A 12,958-nucleotide genomic window follows, 5' to 3' on the forward strand; every position below is an offset into this window, starting at 1 on the left:
CCCCTTCTTAAAAAGAGGGACCACCACCCCGGTCTGCCAGTCCAGAGGCACTGTCCCCGACCGCCATGCGACGTTGCAGAGGTGTGTCAGCCAAGACAGCCCAACAAAATCCAGAGACTTAAGGTACTCGGGGCGGATCTCATCCACCCCCGATGCCTTGCCACCGAGGAGCTTCTTGACTACCTCAGTGACTTCAGCTTGGGTGATGGATGAGTCCACCTCCGAGCCCATTAATTAACATGAATTTTTTTATTATAGAAAACTACTTCCAGTACAGTTCAGAACAGTCACTTAAATGAGCATTTTGACATAGAGGTCACTTTCATCTTCAAAGTGCCTCTTATTCCCCATTAGTGCTGCATTTAGTTAGAGAAAAGGATGCCAGTCACGCACTCCTGCGTTCTTCAAAGAGAATGCTCATGTGTTTTCTCCTCGCTGCAGAATCATCACTTGTATATTTTATCTTGAATGTTTCCACTCCAATGGAGAGCCAGTCAGGGCAGTAGAGGTGGAGAAAGAAAGGAGCACAAAGTGGTAAAAAAGAAGGAAGTGATAAGGTTTGCAGGAGGAGGTGTAAGCACGAAAGAAGATGAGCAAAGATTTGAGTGAAGGGGAAGATGAAGAAGATTTAATGGATAAATGGATGGATAAATCCGGTGGGTTGCTTAGAAAGTCAAAGGTAATTGGATTGTGGGAGAATTTATATTTGCTCACTGTTTGGCTGTGCCTGGACTACCGGCTGAACTAGATGGTCTAATCAGCTTGAACACAGAAAGACCAAATGCTTATTCACAGGTTCCATTGACTGTGTCAGACGCTGACCCCAGCGCCGTTTCTGGTCAAACTACGGTTTTTAAAGGGTCGTGTGAAGGAACAGAATTAATTAGCTCAACCAAGTACCCACTGACCTCAGTACCATTGTGAAAGCACCTCCCTATCAACAGAGAATTGGTACAACTGAACTGCTTCAGTGGAGCTCAAATGTATTTTTCTGTAGGTGTCAGCTTGAATAGCTCTGGACATTACAATGTGAAATGAGGTGAGGAAAAGTTCTGCATATCCAAGATGATAATGAATTTCCACAGGGATTTTGTTTCTTTCTCACAACATCTACAGCACATGTGAAGATGGAGCCACCTTTTTCAATGGTAACAAGACATGCAGGTCAGTGTACTTTGATTATAGGCCCTAAAGAACAAATACCCACTGTGTAGGTGAAGCACTGCGGGGAAACCTAAAGAAGATATCTATCATGTTGTCTATGGCAACTGACAGGAGAAGAACATACTGTAATTTGAATAGCCTGATCAGTGTCTTTTCAATCTCACCAAACCTGCAGTTCTCAGCTTGAGAATGGTTGTCCATGCAAATTCTCAGTCATCCAGGTCATAGCATGTTAAAAAAAACTTAGAAGAAAGCATCTGTACGTAGTTTTAGGTAGAAGACGTTTCACCTCTCATCCAAGAGGCTTCGTCAGTTCTGTCCGACTGATGGTGAGCAGGAGGTATTTATCCCTTATATTATATATTTATCCCTTATAACATTTTCATAGTGAAATATGTCTGATATGTTCTTTACACAAGTCCCAATTTAAGTATATTTTTAAGGCAGGGGTGAGTGTTTTCATCCAGCAAAGGGGAAATGCAGTCTAAAATATTACATTTTAAAAAGGGCCACATGAATCACTGCACAGATACCTGTTGATTAGTCTGACTTGTTTGTTTTTTCTGGAGTCCTGCCAACACACATGCACATTATAAAGACTGAGCAGAACAGGGACATAAAATCTGTTTTGTACATTCATAGTACACATCCTACTGCATGTTTACATAAAACCAATTTAGTGCTCCTAGTGTAATAACACCAAACGAATTAGGTTTGATAGCTGATCCCTTTCTGTGTTGGTATAAACAATCCAACTGGAAGCAAAAAGTCCACTATGTAGCTGGAAACTGAGGAAAAAGTATATTTATGTGCTTGTGTCTCAAGTTGAGCAGTTTATGGGAGTGTTTTATGTGTGTGTTTGTGATGGCACACTGACAGGCCTCATGTTGTTTTCACGCCTCACTTGGCAGCGCCGTCTCCATGCCTCTCACAGTCAGGACAGATGGCAAGGACTTACCTCACTAAGAAAACCTCTACCACAAACACACATGATGCACAAGAACTTCCTTAGCACCCACTGACTTGTCTCTCAGTCCAACAATGAGTCATGCCTAGCATCCGCTCCCACCAAGTGTCTGTCTTTTTGTGTGTTTGTGAATCTGGCTGGCAGTATGCTTTGATACCTCACCTAAAGTCAACAAGTCAAACCAGTGCCTGCTGTACTTTCTAGTCACATCTCATTGTGCCTGCTGCCCACTTCAGTGCAGACAAGAGCCTTATAGTGAGAATAGTTTCAAACATCCATTCTACTTTAACCGTCCATTCATTATCTATAGCCTTATTCCTGAAATTTCTATTATGTACAGTACATGAACAGTAACAGACCTGGTGGTTTTTAGCTCTATCAACCATGAACAGAGATGAGAATCAGCCACCTCTTTGAATGTTTTGTCATTGGTATAAAATAAATAATAAGTCAGTTTTAGTGTAATTTACTGACAATGAGACAAAATGAGATAGTCAGGTTGTGTGTTTAAGCCATGCTCAGCTGATCTGTCTGCACTCACATATGTGGGTGGACAATTGGGTACCAATGTGTGTGTGTCTGAAAATTATGCATGTGTGAGACTGTGTAGGTGGACAACAGTTTGTTGCATCTGCAAAGCTAAACAAAAGGAATTCACTGCAGTCAAATACCACGTTGTTGAAGATCCAGTACTGTGCAAAGGTTTTAGGCACTTTTCATTTTAGATTCTTTAATCTATGTTTACAAGAAGAAACAGGTGACACAGAGTCAGCCTAAATCCACCAAAGAACTAAAGGTGCTAACACCAGTTACGGACTTGATACACGTCTTTTGCAGTACACTTTGTATGACATTAATTGATAAATAAAAGCTATTATTGGGATTATTTTTGAAAACATCTCTTCACCTTCAGTAACTAAAACCATTACACAGTATTGTACATGTAGCTGATGAGCTTTATGCTTGTACTGGAGCTTATTCATTTTCTACCTTGCAATTTACATGTTCCAAAGTAACCTCGACTGTGTTTAGAAGTTTACATTTAAAATGTCAGTGCAAAAAAAGTGAACCTCATAAACAAGCATGTACTGTGATCTTTTATCAACACAAATTTGAGTTGTTTTTAAAAAATAGTTTAAAAGACCCACATGAGATGAGACTGTTTCCTCCAGTCCCAGAATATAATGTCCATGCATTTACTCTGTACTGTATGGCTGTAACATTTAATTTCCTCATGTACAGTAATTATTTGCTATATAATTTATCATACTGTAATTTCTAATGATGACCAAACATTTTCATTTCTGTCTTCAAGTAATATTTTTTCTAATTCAGTTGATACATCAAAAGCAATATACCCATACCCAATTTATTACCAGTAAACTAATAGCAATCTTAACAAACCATAGAATTAGCCTAATTTTTTCTCTCAGTAGCATTTGATGAAATCTTCATATTGGTGAAAATATATCAATTTTTATTCTTACTGTAGCAATAAAGACTTGGAGAATCTCACAACACTGCAGTTAAGTGACTTTGCTGGATTTACATGAATGTCTCACTTATCACCATGTAGTCTGTTCACAGAGACAGTGATGAGGAAATATTACATTTTAAACAGGATCACATGAATCACTGCAGATACCTGTTGATTAATCTGATCCATGACCCATTAAATACAAAACCATGTAAATGGAGTCCTGATGTATGCATCCTAACATAGAGACAAACTTTAATGCAATCAAAATATAAACTCCAATCAAGACTAAAACAAACCATGTCAAGGCCTTTTGTAACTGGACAATGCATTCAGTCTTGGCAGGGTCATAAGGATGTTGCTGCAGTTCTAATCTTAAGGCCAGGGCTGAAGCATCTTCTCCATCAGGTTAAAGCGGACACGTGCTTTGCTCTCATTTTCAGCGACAGAGAAGTAATTGAGCAGGTCGAAATGTCCCATGTAGGAGCAGTAAGAGTCTCTGTGCTGGTTGACCAGCCATTCCCACTTGCTGGTGTCAGCATGTCCTGTGCCGATGTACTTGGACTGTAGATGCTCCAGCTGACTGTGGATGTTGTATCTGTCGGTCATGTCTGCTCAGATCTGAGACCCAGAGGCTCTGGACAGAAAAGAAAGAGAAAGTCAGAAGGCAATGCTGATGCAGAGTACATGCATTGTGATTCACTCATACATGATGATTCATTCATTCATTCATTCATACATTAGATTGATAGCTTATGAGACGTGATTTCATTGTTATGCAAACAACTGAAAAAGGTCATAAAAACATTTGTCGTTATCTTCAGAATCGCTTGATAATCTAGCTACCTGGATGGAAAATGATTTCGTCGTTTCGATAAAAAATGTAAACACGTTTGCCGCGATGCTACTCTCGCTATCCTTTCTAGCTAGTAGCGAGCTGACATCTTTGTATTTATTTGGAAACAGAATCACAATTTGAGAACCTTTCGTAATATTTCCGTGGACAGAGTATTTTATCACCTGCATGTGGAATTCCAAGATTACCTCCAGAACAGAAATTTAGCGTTGTAAAAGACCTTCTCATTTTACATAGCCGGTAAATTAATGTATGCTAACACAAGAGGCACAAACTGCGGCTAATTGCTAGAATTAACTCATGAATATGAACTAACGTTATTTTCTTTGTGCTTGAGTCGGTCAGTTCTTTGTCGGCATAACCATACAATAGAAGTAAATAGCTGAATAGCTTCGAATTGCTTGCTAGCGTGTTTATAAAGAAACCTTTAACACAAGCATGGTAACACTCCCTCAATAGTCTTCTGGTTAAGTGTGTGGCTAGGTTAGCTAGCGATATTAGCCCAAAAAGTCTTCTCAAACAACAAACTATACGTCTCTGTTATCTAAATGTGTGTTTCTCAATTATAATATGAGCATGAAATGCAATTGACACGTACCGGGGAAATTATAAAGATTTCAGGAGTGATATAACACGAATCTGTCCTCACTTTTGGCGAAGCAATTGGAATGGTGACTTCCGGTGCAGTCCCCTTGTAAAATGAACCGGTAAGAAACAAAGGCTCTAACCTTTTGTTCTCGAACTCAAATTCGGATGTACAGTATCTGGGTTGTACAAGGTTTACAATGTATGCATAATAATTCAGACTGTAATAAATGACATGGTTTGTTTATTTTGTATACTATAATTAAACATTTATGCAAACAAATTGTTAAAAGTGTTAACTGAATTTATTTTTGATAAGAAGAGATCTAATACTGGTCATTGGGCAACCACAGAAGAAAAATGTTAACTAAAAAAAAATGCTAACTAGTGTACAAATATCTACCATGTCATAGCAAGCCATCCCACAGATGGATCAAACTGGGGTACTGATAAATTGATTTTGCCATCCCTAGAGCCTTGCTGCTATGACTACAGACAGAAATGCAGTTTCTTGCCTGTTATCAAGCAGTGGCCTGTCAGAATGATAAAATTCAACCAATGGCTAAATCCAACATTTCCAGAGGTAAATATCACAGACAGGACATTTACCTATCCTGTTGCCAACCTATCCGTATTCTTCATCTTATTCAAACAACTGGGAAAGATTTAGAGCAATTTTTTAAAAGCTAAATCTTGTTCAGGCAAATTGTACATGGAAAAATGGCTTTGGCTTTTGCACCCACAAGACACACATGGAGAAAATTGCCTGAGCATTTAAGTTAAGGTACCTGTGGGAAAGGGTCTGAGTTAATCATATACAAGATCAATATTTTTATGTGTATAGAAATAAGTAGATTTTTGCCCTATGTATGCAACCATCCCAGATAGAGTTAGGCAGGATTAAGTGCAATGGGTCAAGCTCCATTAGCATTAAATCCTCAACAACATTTTTCATTAGACACCTGTCTCTTTCAAACTCCTCTTTATGATTGTCTTAAACCACTGCTAAGTCATTAACACAAGCTGAGTAGTGGTGAGTAAACTGATCTTTAGTCACAGGGGTGTGAGAGGACAAACACTGATAGCCAGTCTTTTAGTGAACTGACCTGGGAACTGCCAAGCTCTAGCAGGAGGCCAGGGTAATGAAATCTGATGGACGAATGGGATTATTACCTGACAGGATGGCTTCTGTGCCCCACAGTCCTGCTGAGTGATAGCCTAGAATAAAATACAGGCAATATTTCCAGTGATTTAAACCAACTGCATAAGATGGAGCCCATTCCCAGCCATGAGGCATCAGAGGTAGATAGAGAGGAGAAGTAAAATTACACTAGACCCTGCAGGGTTGTTACAGCATTGACTGGCTGATCGATGGACAGATGGAGGCAGATCACTGGCCAGCTGACAAACTGCCATCTGGTTTATTGGAGGACGAAGTAATGAGGTGGATGGTAGCTTTGCAGGACTCGGTGGTTTGTCCCGCTCATTTGCTTACTGATACATTCAACCAACTGGCCGGTTTGTTTTTCTGTCTTGCCTCCTGTCTATTTTCTTGAGGTAATCCATGGCCAATTAATTTCCCCACCACACCTGAGATTTTCTTGGCATATACTTCTTATTTTCCTGATGTGCTGTGCACAGTAAAACAGACTGTTCCTCTTGGTTAGATGATGAGAGCCGCTTAGCCATTCACCCGGGTGTGAAATAGCCTGAGAAAACTACTGCTCTGTGATGTCACTGGGGTGCTGGGTTATCAAGGACAGGAGCACTTAAATTGGATTTGGTGGATTTGGCACAGCTGTGAACATACAGTATCTCACTCCTTTTCACCCCTGCTTGTTCAGGTTTCATAAAGATTTTGTCTTTATTTGCTGTTAAAAGCTAATTATTTTTTCGCCTGATTACATATCAATCGAGTCTGAGCAAAGCCACTTATAGCAGTGGTAAAGACTCTGGCCTTTGGCTGTTTCCCTGGAGCCACTCTGAGGGCAGAACAGTAATTTATGAAAGAGATAACTGCATGGTCCAAGACACTGCATGACTTTTTCAAATGGCAAGGAATCACATTTCCTGTAAGTAAAGCTACAGCACTGAATCTAATTATTTAGGCCATGACTATTGGTACTGAGATACTACAATTTGTGCACCTTTCTTTATTCAGTGATATCAGATTATACATACAATGTATGCACTATGAATGTGTGCAGAGTGCATTATTACTTGCATTGTAATAAGATAAAGAATCTTACGACGTGTGCAGAGTACATTATTACTCACATTGTAATAAGATAAAGAATCTTACGAGTAAACATTAAGAGAATGTGCACATTTGCATAACCTAATAGCTGCCCCCTGTATGCAAAGCAGCATATTAACATTCATACTTGTTATTAATTCAAGGCTTGTTGTGATAGACTTAACCACTACCCTTCTTACTTATCTCCTACATTAGACTGGTTTTTATTTAAGGAGGAAAGGTAAAGAGCGTAGTGCGAGTCAAAATAACCAAGTCATATCCAAAACACATAAAAGAGGGTTCACACACTCGCACCAATCACAAATCAGCACAAGGGTAAAAATTCATAGGATAGTCACCTTTATAGTCTAGACATTCCAGCTATTCCTTCTTTAGTCTGCAATAGTCCAGTTTCTTGGTGAACCATGTGGTTACCTGTAATTAGAGGCATCCTTAGATCTGCCTTTCTGGAAACCTCAGTGTCATAAGTTGAAAGTTATACATACATTCACAAAACTATACACAAATGACATAAAAGCAATTAGAGATTATACAAAAACAATGGAACAAATGGGCACACTGAAAAACATTCAGAACCTCAGTCATTTACATTCTCTGACACCACTTGTGATGTGTGACAGTTTCAACTAAATAAAATGAAACATCTCGTTGATTTTTGTGTACAAACCATCTCTTTTTGTGCTTTGGTTCCATACAAAATATGCTTTTTAATTTTTTTTATTTTATACTATAAAATGTTTTTCAGTCATCTCATACAGACACTCATGACTTCAATATGAGGTCATTTTGATTGATTTGATTTGGTTTGGTTAATTAGCTTTTTGTACTGGAAAGGGCAACATGAGATCTGTATGAGAGTGCCACCTTTCCAGGAAGAAGGTTCATTCAATGTCACTTGATAATAATAGTTATGAAAGGACTAACCATGCTGCCAACTACAATAAGAGGCTCCTTGATGGCCCCATACATGACAAGAAAGAATGGAGGGCACATGATTTTTGTTACACATACACTAGCTGACTCACACTACTCACCATGCACACACACTTGAACACGCTACAGCGACAAAATTAGAAATGAAATTCTGTGATAACAGCTCAAAATGTCATCAGTGTTTGGAAATAGCCTGTGATTACTTCATTTCACATAAATCAAGGTGATCCCAGTTTGAAAACATAAAATGGCTTCAGTCCATTCTAATGGCCTCTTTCACTTGATTTTGACACTTGGTTATATGCAGCACCATATGTCAAGCTGGTGGCCACCTGCTGACTGAGGGGCTGGGCTTAGTGAGGAGCAGGGAACTGAAAATGAAACACACTTGCCCTAAAGCAGGCCTAATAATTCAGAACAATACATCATTTTAAAGCAGATTCATAAATAATGAAATTCTTACATGAAGCATCAAATTTAATAAGATAAAATGCAGAATTGCTAAAGTTCATGTAGTAAACGCTTAATATTCCAATACGCATTGTGCAGAAAAATAATTGGAAATCACAGCCCACACACCCTTTGAGGGTACATAATGCTCCTTCACACCCTCTGCCCTTGAGCTGTCAGTCATACAGATGTTCAGAGCTGTTTGCAAGAGATCTGCCATGAGGGAAAGTGTGGAGGGGGGAAAAAAATCAATGACTGGTCTATTTATGTGTGTAACTACCCATTCCTGTACACTTTACTCACTATGTGTGCTACTCCCACGGTCCTGGTATGGTGCATGCTGACTCGCTGTTACGACTTTCTACATAAACTGGAACAGAGCCATTGTTGACAGACAATAGACAGCTTCCCCATTAAAATAAAACAATTACCAGTATGTTACTCCTGTTGTCATATTAATAAATGATATTGATATGATTTCAGACAAAATTACTGTGTATGTACAGTATGTGAACAAGTCTGTTCATATGAACGTTTGTATTTTTAGCTTGTCTTTTTAACTCGTGTGTGTGCTGTATATGTGTACAGTACATGTCGCAATGATTGCAGTTGCTAATAAGAACTGATTTAAAAATGCTTTCCATTATAAAAAACTTTGAGAGCTGCTTCCAAAGCAAGGCAGTCCACATGTATGCACATCTAACTCAGATCCACTGTGACTGTCACATCCAGAGCTTGATTCAGACAGGAGACCCAGACAAGATATAAATACAGGCTCCATCGTATCTTAAAGACCTCGTAGAGCCTTATCATCCCAACAGAGCACTTGGCTCTCAGAGTGCAGGTCTGCTTGTGGTTCCTAGAGTCCACAGAAGCAGAATGGGAGACAGAGCCTTTAGCTATCAAGCTCCTCTCCTGTGGAACCAGCTCCCAGTCTCAGTTCGGGAGGTAGACGCCCTCTCTACCTTTAAGATTAGACTTAAGACTTTTCTTTTTTCATAAATCTTATGACTTTTGTTGTGATTTGGTGCTATACAAATAGAAGTGAATTGAAAATAATATTGAACAAATAAATAAAGTCTAATTATTTAGCAATTCAGGATCAGAAGCAAAATATTTGAATCAAATTTTAATCTGTCATTTCAATGGACAGGGTCAAAAATTCAATCTTTTTATAACAATTGGTCTATGGAACAAGGTTATGTGCTGGCATTATTTCATTGCTTAGTTGTGTGAATGCTGAATCGGTATTACATAGTCTAGCTGCTGTTAAACCCTTTTATTTAGGACTAGATTTCCATCCATCCATTTTCTACATGGCTTATTCCCAACTAGGGTCACGGGGCTATCAGAGGGCTGCCATGTAGACAAACAGGGGCAATTTAGAGTCGCCAATCAACCTAGGTTGCACATCTTTGGACTGTGGGATTAAGCCGGAGCTCACGGAGAGAACCCACGCAAGCACAGGGAGAACATGCAAACTCCACACAGGCCCGGGCCTGTGAGGCAACAGTGCTAACCACTGTGCCGCTGTGTTGCTGAAGCTAGACTTAGTAGAGTAACATGTGAATCAGCATTCACACAATCAAACACACTGCACTGATTGAAGCTGAAGCTTCATTTTTCTGTCAACACCATTCCATGGTGTTAATGAGAAGGCGGGGGGGGACTCATTTGCTTTTCCTTACAATGGATTGGAGGGAGTGGGACAGCATTTGACTTGTGCATGGGCTGGCACTGGGACTTGGTGGAGATGGATGGCACGCATCTGTTCCTTGATATGTGACTAGAGTCACTCTGGTCCACTGACTTAATCTCAGAGCTGGACTGAGACTTTCTGGAAATAGATGGCAAAATACTATGCTTTGACAGGTGACCATTTTCTAATTTGAGCTTTCTCAAATCATCTTTCATAGTCTTGTTCTCCTCGTTCAAGCTCTTATATTTTTCCTCGTATCCCTTGCAGAGTCCCTGTGATGCCATGAGCTGCTTGCTGAGGTCTCTGTTATGCAGCTGACACTTTTGGAGCTTCTCTATTGCATCCGCTGGCCGTCGAGCCAACATTTGCTTCAGATCTTTGATCTCCTTGTCTTTTTCCTCCAGATTGAGCTGGTACTGATGCTGGTGGAAGTACCTCCTAACAAAAAAGTGACGGTTCGAGCACGTTTGTGCTTTACACATAAAACCGCCCCGTCGGTGTGTCCGTTTAATGATCCACTTCAGTTTCATGTGATTGTAAAGACACTTGTGTGTCAAGTTCTTATTGGCTAAGTGGAGACTTTTGATTTGATCCTCTTGTCTGTCCTTATTCAAATTTATGTCAGCCAGGAGGTTGATCTTCTTTTGCTGCTGCTTTACCAGGTCTTTGAAGTGCACTAGATCTTTCTCGAGCCTGTTCTTCTCTGCCTCTACCTTGGCCATTTGCTTTTCTATCACATTCTTTTCATTATCAGAAAAGATTAAACACTTCTCCTGAATCTCTATGGCTTCTTCAAGCGGTTGCAGCTGTGTCATTGCAGACTGACATTGCCTGGTAGTAATGCTCAGCTGTGTGGTCTTCTTGTTGAGCTCATCCTGCAAACACTGGACTGTAGTGTTCAGTTCTTTAATTGTTTTGTCCTTCTCGATAATTCTTTCATGGGCCTTGTGCAAGTCATGAACATGGTGGTCTCGTTCCTTGATAGCAGTTTCAGTTTTGGCCGTCAGCACTATAGTCTTCTTCTCCAGCTCATCTAATGCACTCCTCAGATGAAGTACGTCGCCTTCATTTTTCAGAGTTTGCGCATGCTCTTGCTTATATTGACTTTGGAACTTAAGTTTAAGACCATTTATTGTGCAGATTTCCTCCTTCAAGGCTAGTATGGTGTCTTGATGGTTGTCAGCCTCTTTTGTCACTTTTTCCAAATCCTTTTTTAGAGCTGTCTTTTCTCCCTGTGTTTTTGCCAGCTTATTTTCCATAACCAAATGTGAAAATGATAACTCTCTCATTTTCTCTTTCAAGGTGGATATCTCCTCTTCCAGGTGAGACACTTTCTTCTCATCAGCATCAACTTGCTTTTTGAGTATTGCAATTTCACTTTCCTGCTTTTGAACTTCTTTATGTGAGGATTCACTTTTTTCTATATAGTATTTAACCCTAGCCACCTTTTCTTTATATTTTTCGGTCAATTTTTTTGCAGTTGTCAGCTCATTTGTTGTGTCCTGAATTTTCAAATCCTTGTTGTATAGCTGCTTTTTCTGTTCCTCTATTGTTTTTTTTGCAATGTTTAAATCTCTTTCCATTTGGTCCACCATCGTGTAAAGTTTTTTATTTTGGGTTTCTTTCTCTTGAAACCTGTGCAGCTCTTTCTCCTTTTGCTTCCTGAGCAGCTTCTCTGAGTTATATTTCTTTTGGATTTCCAGGAATTGTTTTCCCAGATTCTCAATTTTCTGAGTAGAAAGTGCTTTTTCGTAGGCTCTCTGGCTCTCAGCACCCTTAAGGTTGGTTTCAGCCTTCCTTAGATTATGTCTCAGGTGGTACATCTGTGATTCATATTGCTTGATTTGACTTTTTAGCTTAGAAACCTCAATCGGTTCCTTTTTCAGAGAGTCTGGCACTGACACTTTCTGCTCCGTGGTGTGCTCAGAGGTTTGCTCCGTCGTGTGCTCAAAGTTTTGCTCCAGGATCCATTTCTCAACTTGTGCTTTCTGTGATAGTTCAGGCTGTAGGGCAATATTTGTTATGTCAAAAATACTGCTTCGTTCTGAATAAGTCGTGCTTTCCTCTAAAGAAATCGTGCTTTCTGTTTCATCCATTTTAAATTTAAAAGTGAAACTAATTTCTTTTCTGTGTTTTTGAGTAAAAAACTACTCTGCTCTGGTCTGTTTGAGATGTAACTTCAGTCTGTGGAGTCTGCACTATGTACTTGTACTTGTAATACAAGACTCCAGTGATGACGTCATGATGACGTCAGCGGCAGCATCAAAGGCATGTGATGTTCCGTTTATTTTTGAACGGTTTTTTTTTTTAAACTTTATTTAACAAATCCAATTACATACAACTCATATACAAACAAGTACATAAGCACAGTAGAGGATTGAAAATAATTTTGTTTGTTATTTGTCTTTATCTCCGAGTGCACAGACAAGAAAAGCTGTGTTGAGTCTCAGATTAAGAATGAAGACATAGAAAGTAAAGACCACAGTACAGATTAGAGTTTACTCAGACCCAAGGAAAAAATAATTTGATGAAATTCAGAATAATATTTTATTATATAAATAAAAGTCAGT

At 39.4% G+C, this 12,958-nt stretch overlaps 1 protein-coding gene across 1 annotated transcript; it reads right to left on the reverse strand.

Moving 5' to 3' along the window:
• Positions 1 to 3,983: 3,983 nt before the first annotated feature.
• sf3b5 (splicing factor 3b, subunit 5) lies at positions 3,984 to 5,201 on the reverse strand. Its single transcript, XM_020600890.1, has 2 exons — positions 5,114 to 5,201; positions 3,984 to 4,245 (listed from the first exon to the last, which is right to left on the reverse strand). Exon 2 carries the CDS (start codon positions 4,215 to 4,217, stop codon positions 3,984 to 3,986), a length of 234 nt encoding a protein of 77 aa, XP_020456546.1. The 5' UTR covers positions 4,218 to 4,245; positions 5,114 to 5,201.
• Positions 5,202 to 12,958: the final 7,757 nt, after the last annotated feature.

Source organism: Monopterus albus, unplaced genomic scaffold (genome assembly GCF_001952655.1).
Source record: "Monopterus albus unplaced genomic scaffold, M_albus_1.0 scaffold3.1, whole genome shotgun sequence".
Taxonomy (NCBI): Eukaryota; Metazoa; Chordata; class Actinopteri; order Synbranchiformes; family Synbranchidae; genus Monopterus; species Monopterus albus.